General features: G+C 38.4%; 1 protein-coding gene across 1 annotated transcript; it reads right to left on the reverse strand.

The window, feature by feature from the left end:
• Window positions 1-977: 977 nt before the first annotated feature.
• LOC140926404 (Parkinson disease protein 7 homolog) lies at window positions 978-6,012 on the reverse strand. Its single transcript, XM_073376155.1, has 4 exons — window positions 5,880-6,012; window positions 3,947-4,006; window positions 3,623-3,692; window positions 978-1,093 (listed from the first exon to the last, which is right to left on the reverse strand). The coding sequence occupies exons 1-4, from the start codon at window positions 5,904-5,906 to the stop codon at window positions 978-980; spliced, it is 273 nt and encodes a 90-aa protein (XP_073232256.1). The 5' UTR covers window positions 5,907-6,012.
• Window positions 6,013-16,786: the final 10,774 nt, after the last annotated feature.

Raw genomic sequence — 16,786 nt, forward strand, 5'->3', positions numbered from 1 at the left:
GAACTCCACGATATTCCATGGAATTTCATGGCATTCCATGGAACTCCATCACTACTTCATGGAACTCCGTGGAACCCCATGGCATTCCATGGAACTCCATGGATACTCCATGGAACTCCATGGCATTCCATGGATACTCCATGGAACTCCATGGCATTCCATGGAACTCCATGGATACTCCATGGGAGTTTCGTGGAATTCCATGGATCTCCATCGATTTCCATGGAATTCCATGGATTTCCATAGATTTCCATGGATTTCCATGGAATTCCATGGAGGTATTTCACACGGGATATTTATTGAAAAAAAAATGGAGCCATTTTTTCTTTAGTAGTTATCCGATTTACGTTTGTAATTAGAGCACGTTTGAAATCCGCTAGATGAATCAGCCTTGAATTGCATTAGAATGACACCAAGAAACTGATGCAAATGATTTCTCTCATATTACGTGATTAATATTCAGGTATAAGCGTGTGTGTTGTGAACGTTGCAAGCAATGATAATTAAATGCTAATTAATTCATATTTGGCTTTTTGCTTTTTTGCTTTTGCTTTTTGCTTTTTGCTTTGTTCAATGACAACCTTATTGCAATTAGGTGTATGTTAGACATCACACAGAGATTTCTTAGTATAATTGTAGGATTTCAACTTTTAATTAGTTGACCTTATTATTCACTTTGTATGAGATTTATGTTTGGTTGGTTTAACTTCTATTTTAAATAATTAAAAATAGAAGTTAAACCAACCAAACATAAGGTCTCATACAAAGTAAATAATAAGGTCAACTAAAAAAACACTTTAGGGCCATTTAGTGCTTTTAATACAGGACGTACAGTGCTGCCTGGTGAGTCAAACAATAAGTTCAATGAAGACTTGCTAAAAATTAACTTCCTTAAAATGGTATAAGCAGCTCATGGTATAGTTTTAACTTTTTACAAAGAATATGCAGGCTACACAAATATTTGTTTATTTTTCAATTTAGAATGAAAAATGTATGTCACGTGAAAACATATCATCCAGGTTATCTTTCACAGAAGGATGTGATGTGACAGTCTTTCCTTTAGCAATTCCATGAGTATGAAGAGCAGTTGGGGCTGCAGTATGAAACAAACAAACCAAATGGCTCATCAGCCCAGAGCTTATTCCATTTTCCATGGCAAAACTAAGGAGCTGGAAATATTTCTACCACCCCCCCCCCCCCTCTGAATAGGATGTTAGTCCATCACACCAAGTCGCTGGTACCTAGTTATACACTTGGGTGAAGAGATACAGGGGCGGATCCAGGATTTTTTTAGGAGGGGGTGCACTCGTCTCTTGCTCTACTTCAACACCAATAAACCACATTTTTTTTTGGCAGAATACCAGTTGTATTAGAAAACCGCAGGTCATCTCGGGGGGGGGGGGGGTGCGCACCCCCTGCACCCTCCCCCTAGATCCGCCCCTGAGATATAAAGTGGAGCAAAGTTTTTTGTCTAAGGAAAAAGTATGACAACAAGGCTTGAACTAGGACCTACATTTTCTTCAGTTTCAGACCTCGAGGTGTTCCATAGTCTCCCCCCGCAGCTGTTTTTTGGATGTCACGCAACGCTCCAAAAAAACGGCTGCGAGGGAGACTAGGTGTTCCACAAAATAATGAAAACAAAAGTTACTGCTTGTATATTCTGTACTATTAAGATATGAAAAGCAAAATAGTAGACTCAGTCTTACAGGGCTGTCAACCCCGACATCTTCAAACATTGAGAATTGATAGGGAAGGGATAATAGATGATGTCACAATGCACGAAATATGACGTCATTTGTGCAAAAAAAAACATGCAAAATAGATGTTGTTGGAATTGTAAGTACCTGATTGGTTTACTTCCCACCAATCACATTATTGAAAATGGCAAACTAAGGTTTCTGAGAAAACGTTCAATGTTAAAAGTTAAATAGCTCAAACAATGCAAAATATTTTAAATTTCATTGACAGAAAGGCGAATCTACAAGAAACAGCAAACTTTGGAAATTATCTGGGAGGTTTCAGACTCTTATCTGGAGACCGGGAGAAACGGTTCAAAATCGGGGGTCTCCCGGATTATCCAGGAGAGTTGACAGCACTGGTCTTATGTCAACTTTAGATATACATGTAACATAAACTGCGCTTATAAGCCAGCTGGGCTTTTACATCTTAGGAGGGCTTATAAAAGGACGGGCTCATAACCCAGTGTTCTCCCTAAATTTTAGCTAAGCAAGTAAAAAAACATTCTTGACCAGTAAGACCAAAAATATGGCGGAGGGGGAGAGACTTTTCATTCATTAAGGCTTTTATTCTTGAGCGACCTGTCAACCAATTGACTGAAAAGTACTTTTAACACCTCAAAACAAAGAATTTTACGAATGAAGCCTGCATTTACCGCTAGGGTTAATTTAGTAACACAAGTCGTGGGAGAGGCGAACTTTTCCTGCTGGTCAAGAAAATCTAGAATTGGGACAGAAACCCATGAAAAAATTGTTAGCCCACAGTGCTTTGAAAGGTACCAGTTAGCATTTAAGAGAGAATCGCTGTGTATACTTTTTGTTTTTCCACATAAATTTACTTCCTTTTCTTGTGAGGATTGGCTTAGATCACTACTTACATGTTTTTTGAAACAACTTATTATGTTTAGTAACACTTAAAGCAGTTGCAGGCTGTAGGAAGTGTTGCTTCAAGGAGTAAATTTTTAGCGGTTACCACCTGATAAGGAGAACACTGATAATCGGAATAGAAAACGCACTCTGTATAAGGCAACAAGCTTTAGCTATAGCAGTGCTGATCAAAATACCTTTTGCATTTACGGATTATTAATTAGGCTTCAATTATTATATTTAGAGGCAGGCTTGCCCACTAGCCACCTGCAACAGTGTTAGGGTAAGAGCGATTTTCGTTTGAAATTGAAATGAAAACAAGCGAACAAATGTGCGTGGATTTTGGTTGGTTAACCGAAAACTCGGCTGAAAAAAATTCATGCCCAAAGAACTCTCTTTAAATCAATCTATACTTCACTTTGATGTCATATTGCAACACAATTGACCAATCGGACAATGCCTTCTCCATTAGTAGGGTTTTCTTTGGTGGATAAGGCAAATAACAAACACTTACCAAAACCATTTTTGAAGGTCATACGAAAATTGCTCTACCTGGTAAGATTGTTCCAGTTCTGAATAGTTCCAGCTGCAATCTTATAGTTCCTAATCTCAGAAAGGTTGTAGACTTCTAACTCCGTAATACAGTCAGACTAAGGGAGCCTCATAGGATTGAAGGATACATCTAAAATAATTATTGAACCTGACGGTAAAGTATTAAAGGCACCCCCATGGGCCTTAAAACACATTTTTGTGATCACTTGCACAATTTTTGTAATAAATTGCTGCTATCTGTCTTGTATCTGATTCAAGACATCTCAAACTCAGAGAGCGAAAAACCCTAGCAAATTTTAATTCTAAGAATTTTTCAACTTGATTACGATTTCCAGAATGTTACTAATAAAATCTTGACAGATCATTCTCTAGATTTTTCAAGTTGGTTAAAAAGAAGAAAAACAAAAAAAAGGATCAGTTTTCCAGAGTTTACACCAAGGCTTTTTATCACAGTAACTTTTCTTTACCAGCACAAATTGCTCCAATTATTCTTCCACTTTGCTCTTGTTCCTGGAGAATCTCTTTAACTTTGGCAGACTCTAGATTTTTCAAGTTGGTTAAAAAGAAGAAAAACAAAAAAAAGGATCAGTTTTCCAGAGTTTACACCAAGGCTTTTTATCACAGTAACTTTTCTTTACCAGCACAAATTGCTCCAATTATTCTTCCACTTTGCTCTTGTTCCTGGAGAATCTCTTTAACCTTGGCAGACTGTAAATCATCCAGAATTAAAGTAAGCCTTTAACTCTCATCAGCTCTCAAAATTTGTATTTAAAATTAGAAAATATAAATACCTTAGCAAGGTCGTTAGATCCTCCTATTCCACCAGGCAAAATAACAGCATCATATGGACCCTAAAAATGAAAGTAAAACTTTTTTCTAACAAACAAGCATTTCATCTCCCCTTGCTGTGTTCTCCCTTTCAAGCATTGCTCATCTTGCACTCCATGTTCCTTATGAGCTGTCTACACATGTCAAAGAAAAATGATTTTCAATTTAAATTTGAATTTCCAAAAGTGGGAATGATCAAAATTTAAAAAAAAGAATGGCATCGTTAATGTGTTAACCCATTCGCTCCTGGGAATTTTGCCAAAAATCGCGTTTGGAAGCTGGTTGAGCAGTTTTCTAGTCATTGTCTGACTATAAAGGGGCTATGCAAAACTTACCACAAAGCTGTTTACAGGTCGTACACTTCCTGGCCTTCTGATCCAGATGCAAAATCTTAGATTGCGAAGTTTGGGCATGCGCAGAAAGCAGAATTTCGAGTCTTGACTTTTTCTTTTTGTTTTTTCTCCTCTACTCTTTATAGATTCACTTTTCTTGCCCCACTTTTTTTTCTTTCGCTGGGCATTTAGTAAGCTTTATTTTGCTGGGAATAGTTTTTGGGAAAGCTTTTAGGATTTTGGAATTGGATGAAAGGAAAGGTAGGTGGGTAGTGAAACAGGATTTTCATGGAAGTTTTTGGGTCAATGTTACATGTTTTTTTTTGCCTTTTTCTCCAGTCTCCTTGACTGAATCATGCTCATTCTGGTATGGTTTGAAAGATCTCTTCACCCTGGTCTGCACAAGTTAGCGGACAAAGTTGTCCTTGACCATTAAAAATGAGGATGTCACAGGCAGTAAAAGAGAGGTGGATCTGCAGGGGCAGCTATGGGTGATTCAGGGGCCAATGAGTTAAAATATATTAAAGATGAAACAACAACAACAAGATATTAATTTGAGGAGGACTCGGAAAAAAAATCCGAGTCCCAGATAGGATTTGAACCCACGACCCTCCGTGATCTAGTCGGATGCTCTAACCACTTGAGCTACTGGAGACTCTATGGTGAGCAAGGGCCAATTTGTGGGTCTCGACTGGAACCGCATCACGCGGCTACACAGCCAAGTAATGATAGGCACACAAGAAGTGAAGAACTCACTAACAGCATCGCGCTGTCACCTTAAAGCATATCAAAGATGCGGCCAACCAACCTCCAAAGTGAGTATATTAAAGATGAAACAACAACAACAAGATATTAATTTGATATTAAACACACTTCTTGTGTGCCTATCATTACTTGGCTGTGTAGCCGCGTGATGCGGTTCCAGTCGAGACCCACAAATTGGCCCTTGCTCACCATAGAGTCTTCAGTAGCTCAAGTGGTTAGAGCATCCGACTAGATCACGGAGGGTCGTGGGTTCAAATCCCATCTGGGACTCGGATTTTTTTTCCGAGTCCTCCTCAAATTAATATCTTGTTGTTGTTGTTTCATCTTTAATATACTCACTTTGGAGGTTGGTTGGCCGCATCTTTGATATGCTTTAAGGTGACAGCGCGATGCTGTTAGTGAGTTCTTCACTTCTTGTGTGCCTATCATTACTTGGCTGTGTAGCCGCGTGATGCGGTTCCAGTCGAGACCCACAAATTGGCCCTTGCTCACCATAGAGTCTCCAGTAGCTCAAGTGGTTAGAGCATCCGACTAGATCACGGAGGGTCGTGGGTTCAAATCCCATCTCGGACTCGGATTTTTTTTCCGAGTCCTCCTCAAATTAATATCTTAATGAGTTAAAAAAGGCCCAAAACAGACAACTGGTCCAGCTTCAAATACAGACTTGTTTCCCCAAAACGTTTCTGGTTGGACTGAAAGTATTCTGTTTTAGACAAGGATTCCAGGCAACTTCTAAAGGACTCTTTTTCTGAGATTTAAAGAAGACAAAATTTTCCTTTTTTTACATGTTACCTCCTACCTGCTTAATGGCATCCTCTAAATTCATATCTGGTTTGACCACAACATATCGACTGCATGTGACAGGATCTGCACCAGCAAGACCTTCAACCACTGTCTTAACCTGAAACAAAATCAACAAATTAAAACCATTCTGATAAATACTCTTTAACTTGTTAAGTTAATTAAAACTTTAATATGTAACAACTGTAATAACACAGCGAACCACACGTTCAAGCGGTTACTGAACAGACATTTTAATCTCTATCAAGTGCCCCGAAGGTACAAACGAAACTGAATATATAATGAGTCTAGCAGCACGTGCAAATGAAATTCAACACAGGGCGTGAAAATTACAATACTATAACAACAACTACATTACAAAATATTCAAATGCATGCTATATATTTAAAGATTCTTGCATCTGTATGAATTTCATATAAAACTAACAATATTATCAATAGGACATCAACTAAAAGAGAAATAACTGTAATCGGAAGTCTGACCCCTAAGTACTGTCCCTTTTTTGCATCCAAAGAGCCACACCTAACAACCCACCAACCCAATCACTGCTGGGCACAGTTGGCAGTTATTTAAAAGCTACTGGATACTCCAAAAACCCTGGAAAGTGTTATCCACCGGATAAATCACTATCCAGTAGATAAGTATTAGGGAAACCAACTAAACTATCCAGCAGATAGAGATTTCTTCGGTTTTTAGTAATATCAACCTTTTGGAAGGTCGGATCGGATAAATCAAGTAAGCTTAATTAATTAAGTGAAAATATTTACACAGAATGACCACGACCAGGTTTTATGAGTCCACAAGACTGAGCACTCCACCTAATCCCTTGTTTTCACTAAAATTGCTGGACGTCAACCTGGTTGAGGTCATTGTTACAGAGACGCCAACCTCTGGAGATCTATGTTGTTATCTGAGGTCTTCCTAATTAAGCTTGCAATATATATTTGGGTGAGGACAAAACATGGACCAGGGGTCCATGGACTCCCACCTTGGACCGGGTCCATGGACCACTTTCATGGACCAGTCTATGGACCCCCTGTCATAGACCGGGTCCATATGGACAGTTTTTTTTTAAATAGTGAGAAATGAACAAAAACAGAAATAGAGCAAAAATAAGATTAAAAACAACAACAACAACAAACAATATTTGATTGATGAGTATTATTCAATTGTGCTTATATAATGTAAACACACGACTTTTACCTCACGCCAAAATGTTGCTTGTTCTTATGAATTGTTTCCTCTGACGGGTGGATTATGCTTTGGAGGAAAACGTTTTGACTGAGCAAATGTGAATTTTTTGCTGCTTACAGTGAAACCTGTATTAAGTGGACACCCTCGGGGAATGCTGTACTCTCCGCTTAATACAGGATGTCCGCCTAATACAGGTTTCGATAGATGTCATATGAGGTGTCAAATGCCATTCAAATGAACAGTGGAAACATTCAGAATACTCCCTGAGAGACTATGATGATATATACAAACGTTTGCATCAATTTCTTTATCAAAGTAGACGAATTGATTATAGTACCATAAACATAGATTGCAACTCAAATTTAAAGAAATCAGATGAGCAAAACAAACTCTATACAAACAAAACGAAATAGAAAACAATACCCCGGTACTGTTCTGTGAAACTATATAATCAAGTCACGTTTTTTAAAGTAGAAATCGAAAAATTTGTGGGTGGCAATTCGAGACAATCTTTTGCATTTCCGGTGTCTGGCATGTTGGGTGATGGAATTTAATCACAAGTGTCCGTTTAATACAGGTTGGCAACAATAGAAATGACCATTTCAGGTACTTTTTAGGTGTCCGCGTCATCTTAATAGAGGTGTCCGCTTAATAAAGGTTTCACTGTATTTCATGCTGAGAGGTCAATGTTTGGTCACGCTGGGCCCAGCTTGTTAGCGTTTTTAGCAGGATGATTAATTCTCATGGATAAGTGATTTACAGATCCGAATATCGAAGAAGTGGATTGTAGCTTAAACTGAATTTAGCTACATCAACTATGGAGAATTGCGATGTGACTCAGTCACGATTTCTCTAAAAGCAATGAATGTGTTTATGTTCGGAATTTGCATTTATGGCCGCAGTTTGATCCTCTAGGGATTTTACGTCACATCTCGGTATTTAAACCTTGTCGCCTCTCGCGTTAGTCACTCGACACAGCCAGTTTTACCGCTCGCACCTTGCCGAGCTTAATTTTTCAAGTATGCTGTTTACGTTTAGTCTCCTAGTTTACAGTGATGTAATTCGTTTTTTCTCCGCCACTACTTTATTTCTTGTATGTTAGCTTTTCTCGTCCCCAATAAACACAACTGGTCGTGTCCTTCCTATTTCAACGTGTTGTTGCCTTTCTGCTGATTAGAACTTAAACGTTTTCTCTGCGGCGGAACGCAGTGACATAGCAGAGAAATTCTAAACTTCAGCTTGTTCATAATGCGAGTCTTTGTACGGGAGCGCGTTGGCTTGACAGTCTTCTTCTTCGTCGACTGTACAAGTCATGTGCAAACAGTTCAATACGTCAGCACAACTAAATATTTGTGAACAGCATCTTGTCAAATCGCCTTATTTCAGACATTTATACCTTGTTTTAGATGGTTTTAGATTGTTTGCGAGTGGTTGTAGGTGTTTTTGAGGTGGTTGTAGATGGTTGTAGGTGGTTGTTGAATTTTTTGAGGTGGTTGTAAGTGGTTGTAGATGGTTTTAGGTGGTTTTAGGTCGTTCCATGTTTTAGTAACTACGCTAAGGAATCATGGGACACATCATGGTGGCTAAATTCCAGAGTAGCTTAGTTCCCATGAAGACGTAAATATTTTCTTCACTACCCAAACATTTTGAGAAATTCCTATATCAAGCCAATTTTAAGGATTATTTAGGTCTATTAGAGTGTAAAATCAAGCTTTGATTGGAAAATGTAGAATACAGTGTGTGTAGGAGCTTATCGGCGATTGTTTACAAGTTGAGTTTTGTCGTGAATGGTGGAAGGGACCGACTAGCGTACACAATGTGGTATTACTTTGTTGCTCATTGCGCTTATCATTTTACCAGATGGTTTCCAAAAGATTCCCGAGGAGCAGCGTAAGTTAACTTGAATTTTGTTAGTTTGTGGTGAAATCGAAAGCTTATGCGGACAAAAAATGCATGGTCATCTTGGCAAGACATTGGCCATTGAACGCCTGTTGAGCCCTGATCCAATGAAAGATTGCTTCCTTTTTTATTGGAGTCAGGGCTGACACCTATTGAATTTGTTGGGTATATGCAGTAACTATTAGGCGGGGATCAAACAGTTAGGGAGGTACTTTTCGCTGTGCTTTTTTTTGTTTTGCATGAAAGTACATGTAGCTGGGCAGGAGAGTCATGCTTATTATAGCTGAAAGAAATCCCTGCCCCCCCATCCCTCAACAACTTCAGAAAGTATTGTATGCTTATGTCGTAGAAGGTACAGATGGATAAGCAAGCTATAGTTGTATTCAGCAGCTTTTATAGATCTCAAACCGCAGCAGGATAATAGCTCAGTTGGTAGCTTACTTGACTGCAGAGCGAGAGGTTGTGGGTTCAATTCCCAGGGCCACACCAACAGTCAGGGTCTTAAAGTGACTTAGAAATGAAAGTAATTCCATTGCCTTGCAAATGGCCAAACCTTCACGTGGCTCGGATGACTACATTGTGTGATTCCAGAAAATATCCATACCCCTCCCACTGATGGATCTTCCGATTAGACCCCCCCACCCCGTCGGAATTTCCGTTCCAGGGGGGTCATGTATAACCCGCTACCCCCTGGAATTTCCTATTTTCCTTTTCATGGCCTTTATTTGCCGCATTTAAAGATTATCGACCGTGTACCGCTTAAAATTAACTGTTCTCATCTTAAGACAGTTTTTTATAATCTTTGACCTATTTGTAATCTTTTACAAGGCAATTTGTATTTCTTACGCTGGTAGAGCATGCTTGATAATGAGCAGTTTTTTTTTTATTAGTCCATCCAGCGAAACGTGCAAGGCACGAAAACAGAGATTAATATGTTTATGTCATCTCAAGAAAACATTTACAGTATAACTTCAAATTTGAACTATTCATTGAAATAAAACTATGTGAACATTTTCGAATTTCAAAACGAATCTTCTTACAGGCAAAGTTTATCGATAAATCTTCTGCTTCTGGTCCCAAAGTTGAATTTCTGATACCGTAATTAAGTTTCAATGATGTACCCGTCTAGTCTAAGTCAGTTTCATCTTAAAAGCAACATTTAGTACAGCATAACTTCAAAGTTAACTATTGATTTAACATTAAACTAGGTGAAGATATTCGAATTTCAAAACGATCTACTAAAAACTAACTTACAAACAAAGTTTAGTGTTAAATGTTCGGCCTCGGGTCCTAAAGTCACCACAAAGTCAATGTTTGTAATTAATTTTAACTTTGAATGAATTACGCTTCCAGTTAAACAAATTTCAGAAATTACAAAAAAACTTATTTGGGTTATAAAAGAACAAAATATGCAAACATTCATTTTGCGTCCCATATTTGCATCGATTTGTGTTCATAACTGAACATCGGTGAAACATGATTTATTTCATCGCCTAGCACGTGATCGAAAGTCTCCTTGACAAATAAGAAACAGATTGTTAATATTTTCGGGCAAAAGTTGATTTGGCGGAAGTCTGTTCGACAAACAGCTTGCCTTCAACGGTACTTTATTGGAAGTCAATAATAAAATACAGCAAAGCTCTCATCTGGGTCGTCACGCAACGGCTTTGTCGCGATGAGCTCCCGCTGAATGAATGTCAACAGAAATTTGCGTAAAGTTGTTTACATGAAGCTCGAGAAATATAGCGCCGAGATAGACGACGTTTGTTCTCGATTGACCTAAGTTTCTATCAGACCAATCTGCAATGGAGTCTGCACTCTAGATACATAATCGACATTACTAACCGATGCGCTAAAATTTATTTCCAGAGAAGCAAAGGACCTGTTGAGAATTGCGATTGATTTGCCTGAAGGACAATATTTATTTAAAGACCTCGTCAAAGTGAAACGTTGGACAGACGGACCGTTACATCTTTAAGTTTTTTCTTGAAAGGGCATCTATTTCTGATTTTTGTTGTGATACAAATCAAAATAATCCACATATACTTGAGTATGACTCGTACTATCGTTCGCGTCTTTTACAACCCTGTAGAAAATTCTTCTCGTGGGCACACCCTATACCCCTTAGAAATTTCTACCCTTTAGCCCCCCCACCCCTTAGGAATTTCCATTGACCATCCGTGGGGGGGGGGGGGGGGGTGGGTATGAATATTTTCTGGAATCACACATTACAAGTCATGTAAATGGAAGTTCCATCACTGGAAGGAGATATTAAAGTAGTGTCCTCAATTACAGGCTCTTTGTATGACTTGATCACGTGATCAACTTTTGGTAAAAATGAAAGCAGTTCATGTTTGGAAAATTTTGTTAGCACAAGCGGAAAGACCATATTAAAATTAGGTAACCTGAGAATTTTCAGCCGTATATCTCCAAAGTAGCGATTGCAATGGCCGCTGAAAGTTGGAAGCATTTGCATTTGCATGGGTTTCAATACAAATCCTTATAATTTCAAAATTTTCAAAACTGTCATGAAATATTTCCTTACAGGACTCAAATCTCCTTTTAATATTTCTTTGCAGGCAATTTTAGCCCTATAAATGCATAAGGGAAAGATTTAACGACAGTTTAAAAATTTTAGAATTTACAAGGATTAATTGTATGAAAAACCAAGCAAGCATGACTGGGTGGCAGAAGTTCTTTTTCTCATACAAATGCTTCTAACTTTCGGCGGCCGTTGCAATCGCTGCTTTTGAGATGTACGGCTGAAAATGCTCAGGTTACCTAATTTTAATATGCTCTTTCAGCTTGTGCTAACAAAATTTTCATAAGTGAACTATTTTCATGTTTACTGAAAGTTGATCACATGATCACAGTCATGCAAAGAGCCTGTTATTAGTACTTTCATGCTAAATACCTTGACAAAAAAAGACATTTTTTTGCATGAACTGAGAACAATATTCAATTAGTTTTAAATGTTGATTTATTTCATAAATATTGTATTGATAATTGCAACCTTATTTTTTCAACAAGAGACTTGCTGTTGTACGTTTTGCCCTTGTGTTCATTATACCACAAGTATATGTGATTCAGCTGTAAGTATTGACTACTTATTTACGTAATTTACAGTAACATAATATTTTAGTTTGAAAAAATAATTGGAAAGAGCTGTTAACCATTAGAAGTGATTCTCTTCTTTGAGATGGTGTCAAACTTGACTTGACGAACACATGTAAAACCAGCTGGAAAACACAAGAAGGCCATAAAGAGCAAGCCAGCTTAATAGGTTCTACTTGCCACTTGCGAAACAAGAAGAAAAATTGATCAAGTTTATTTTTGCAATGACTTCTGGGAGTGTTGCAAGAGACAGGAAAAAAACTTTGGCCAAATACTTTGTAGCTGACTAGCAGGTCCTCAGTAGAGGCAGGTACAAAAGTCGGACCGGATCCACTCGGACCGCCGGTCCGGGTCGGATCAACTCGGATCGACTCGGACCAACTCGGATCGAATAAAAAAATAAAAATAAAATAAAATTGGACTCGGATCAACTCGGAGCAATCAAAAAAATTAAATTAAATCAGCAAAACTGAAAGTTTAACCCATTTGGAGGGTAAAAAAGGCCAGATCATCCTTTTTCTCTCCGTGGCTTTCCGGCGCCATTTTGTTTTGATAGTGCCAGTTCCTCTCCGATCATGTTATAAACTCGTGGTTGTGGTTCGACTTAAAGAAATGATAGTTTCAGTCGCCTAGAATGTATATATTTGCTTATTTATTAGACTACTGAATTATTTATGAGATAAGCGTCAAAAGCCTGGTCTGTTGATCGCATTTAGATAGTTACCGAAGAGTGTTTGTTTGTTTGTTCCTGTTTGTTTTTTTTTTTCTGCAGGACTTCCGAAACTTAATTTTAGTGATACACTAGTGAGCAGCACACATACATTTCCAGTGAACATTTTCAACATGGAAGGAGGAGAAACCATGCTCGCCCAGGACAAAGGAAATTTCCATGCCCCAGGCAAGAACCGAACTCGCGACCCTCCCGTTCAGTGGTTGGAACGTCCGATAAACATGTAGTATTCGGAGGGTCGTGAGTTCAATTCTCGCCCGGGGTAAGAAAATTTTCGTTGTCCGAGCATGATTTTTCCTCCTTCCAAGTTGAAAATGTTTACTGGAAGTGTATGTGTGCTGCTCACTAGTTTATCATTAAAATTAATAAAAATAAAAATTACATTAAATTTACGCAACCACGAGTTCGTGAGAAAAAAACAAAATGGCGGGTGAAACTTAAGTGATACCGACTGATTTTATTTTTCTTTTTATAATCCGAGTTGTTTTTTTATGATCCGAGTTGATCCGGGTTCAATTTTATCTTATTTTTATTTTTTCATTCCATCCGAGTTGGTCCGAGTCGATCCGAGTTGATCCGACCCGGACTGGCGGTCCGAGTTGATCCGGTCCGACTTTTGTACCTGCCTCCTCAGTAGCGATCCCAGAAACAATAAATATTATTGTGGCATGCATTTCAGTTCCAGTTTCCTTCTTGTTCTAAAGTGGCAAATTTTGAGTGATCATAACTTTTTTTTCACCGATGTTGAACTTTATAAATAAATGCCAATACATGTAGTACAGATCCATGAGTGTTCAACATTTGAGACACAAATAGTTAAAATCACACATTTAAAATGTAAGAAATATCAACCTGCAAATAACAGCTGGTCTTGCTCAAATATACCTAATGTCAGAGGATAAAAATCATTCTTTTAGCTTTGTATTCATGTCAAAATAGAAAGACACCCATTTGCAATCGGAAGGTTTCTAATAGTAATTAGGGTACAGTCATTAACCCTGTTAACCCTTTAAGTCCCAATAGTGACCAACATCAGTTTTCTCCTAACAGCATCCATACATAGTCAAGAGGGAGGGTTATGAGAATTAATAAAATGATCACCAAAGAGAAAATGCCTTGATCTTTTGTAAAATTCTCTCAACTAATTCTTAAAGGAAATGTATGGAGATCAGTTTGGAGAATTTGTTTGTGGATATTGGGGCTTTTAGGGTTAATGCGGAGATTGAATTGGTCATAGAAAGTGTCCAATTATAAAATTTGTTATTAACCTAGGTCAATTCTCAATTTCTTTGTCTCCGAGTCCTAGTTCATGAATAATTACCCTGTAAAAGACCTGTAAAAGATCTTTCTACAGGCAACCTTCTATTAAACCTTAATTTCTTTTCATGGTATGTTTAGACTCCCTTAGCCTGCATCGCAGACATACATGTAACCTAACCCTGGTCAGTAACGTCTGCAAAGCAGTGATGATTTCCTCATTTTGGGCCCACAACTGACTCAATTTTTTGTTTCAATTTTTCTTTCAACCTGATTGGCAAATCAACTATGACATGCAAATCATGACACCCTTGGTACACTTTTGGAGGCCTAGAACAAGGATATTGATGCTGTTTTGCAGGCGGAATTAACCAGAAGTTTAGTTCTGTCTGTGATGCGAGCTGCCAACTGCCAGTGACTTAGCAGGTGCAAAAACTCCACAGCTTTTGAGGGGTGTATTTTCAAACCCAAGATTTTACTGTTCAAATGCCCATATCTGCCCATGAGGATCCCCATCCCTTGTACTACTTGTGATGTCATTGGTTTGAATGGTCATAGACTATTTTGACACCTACAACTCGAGCAGGAAAAAGAGATCTTTCATGGGCATGAATCAGGCAAACAGGCCAGAGAAAAAATGCAAAATGAACGTTTAAGATTGACCAGAAAATTGACTACTTACCCATACACGTACCGTGCACTTTCTATTGAAAAAGTATTAATTCACAACCCTTACAATTTTTGTTGAAACTTTTTCCCCTGAGTGGGAGCCTAGTAATAATTTACTGCCCAGCCCAACCCAAAAAATAATAAATGAGGAGAGAATTGCAAAAGAATTGAGAAGGAGAACTAAGTGAAATGTAAAAGTATCAAAATTTTGCCCTCTGGCCGTGCCTGAACTTCAGAAGCTGATATTTAGCATCAGGAAGTGCTTGACTTATAAACAGTACGGTGCTTTCAAGTTTGGGCTGTTGTGCTTCTTTTTGGCCAGATAATGACCAGAAAATAGATGACTACTGTGGCCAATAAGCTGGGACCAACGCGTTTTAGAGCAAAATTACTACATTACTTTAATACTTTTGCTTTTTATTTTATTTGCTGTAGGCCTCCAAGTTCTCGGACCTGTGATGAACCTCTGCTCAACATCTCAGTTGCAGGCATTGTTTTCACATTTGCTAATATATATATTTAGCCGAGCCTAAAAGCGGAGCTCCCGATTTCATTACGTTATAATAACAATAATACAATATAGCCTAACTGATACCTGCCAGTTGGTATCAAGTTGTAGTCTACCACGCAACCACATTTGTCAAGCGTTTTGCTTGTTGGCCGGAGTAGATGAAAACCGTATTTGACACCTTTATGTGAGAGTATTTAGCAATAATAATAATAATAATAATAATAATAAATTTTATAAATTTCTTGGAAACTGGTCTGCAAATTGGTATTCCGGGATTTGTAGGGAATACTGGCAATATACAGTTAATTAATGGAAGTTCTTAACGCCTTTGTGTCTTAAAAAGTCTTGATGGAGTAACCTAGATACTCCCTCGAGTAACCTAGCAACTCTCTCGAATGATAGGATTTCAGAGATTTTGAGATATAATTCGTCTGGTATTGTGAGAATACATTAATTACTATAATTCATTGGCTGCTACATCCACTACGGGTCTTAAATACAGGTCACTTTCGCTGACTGGTCAGAACACAGGTCACCATGCCTATGAAAGAACACTTATTTATTAACCAGTAACGCCTACCTTTCGAAGCCGAAGATTGATGGCGTAAACTTGTACTTTATACCTCGCACACCGGAATAATTAATGAAACACGATATTGAAGGTCCTACCTTTCAAAGGTAAGCATATCTGTCACTAAGGATTTAACCACGCTAAAAGCCGATTACACACTGGGCTTCTGTGTAGAGATGGATGTTCTCGACGTGCTTTTTATGATATATGACTCTAAGGCCGGTAAGGGGTAGACAACGCGAAGAAAATTTCCAGCAAACGTTAGCCTGAATTTCATCCGATTACTTCCAGTAAGCAAACGTCTACTGAGAACCCGGATCGTTTCGTTGTCTTGACTTCATGTATGCTTCATTTAAGAGTCATAAGGCTAAAAGGGGCACAACGATGACCTCTGCCTGGGCGAGAATTTTTCTGCAGACGTCATTGGACCAGAAATTTATCGCTTTGAATCTAAAAAGATAAAGAAATTAGATAATTACTCTGGACGTACTTCATGAACACTATCACTATTGAAAATCTCATAGAGCACAGACCATGTATTAAAAGGACATCGGTCGTTTTCTTAGGAACTGACCTTCGTATACTCCTTGTCCAAAATACCTTGAAAAAGATAAACATCCCCTCTTTTAATATCCTATAACCCGAAAACCGGCCACAACTACTGGAATTGAAAGTCGGGCTTTTGAGAAGATGTTGGAGGGAAGGGGGAGATGTGGAATCACACTTTCACTATACCATCATGATGGGTGGCATGCGACAGACCATTTCGCGCCATTGCAGGATGATGCACTCGAAGCAGCGAAAACGGCGGGAAAACGCGTGTATAAAAGCCCTAGTTTTTACTGCCCAGGACAGTTGCGGCTTTAACTTATTGAGAAGGTTAAGGTGGGTGGCTTGTACCTCAGTTTTTGTTTTAAATATTCATCTTCCTTTCTTTGCTTAAAACTATTTGTTGGACTG

This window comes from Porites lutea, chromosome 1 (genome assembly GCF_958299795.1).
Source record: "Porites lutea chromosome 1, jaPorLute2.1, whole genome shotgun sequence".
Lineage (NCBI taxonomy): Eukaryota > Metazoa > Cnidaria > Anthozoa > Scleractinia > Poritidae > Porites > Porites lutea.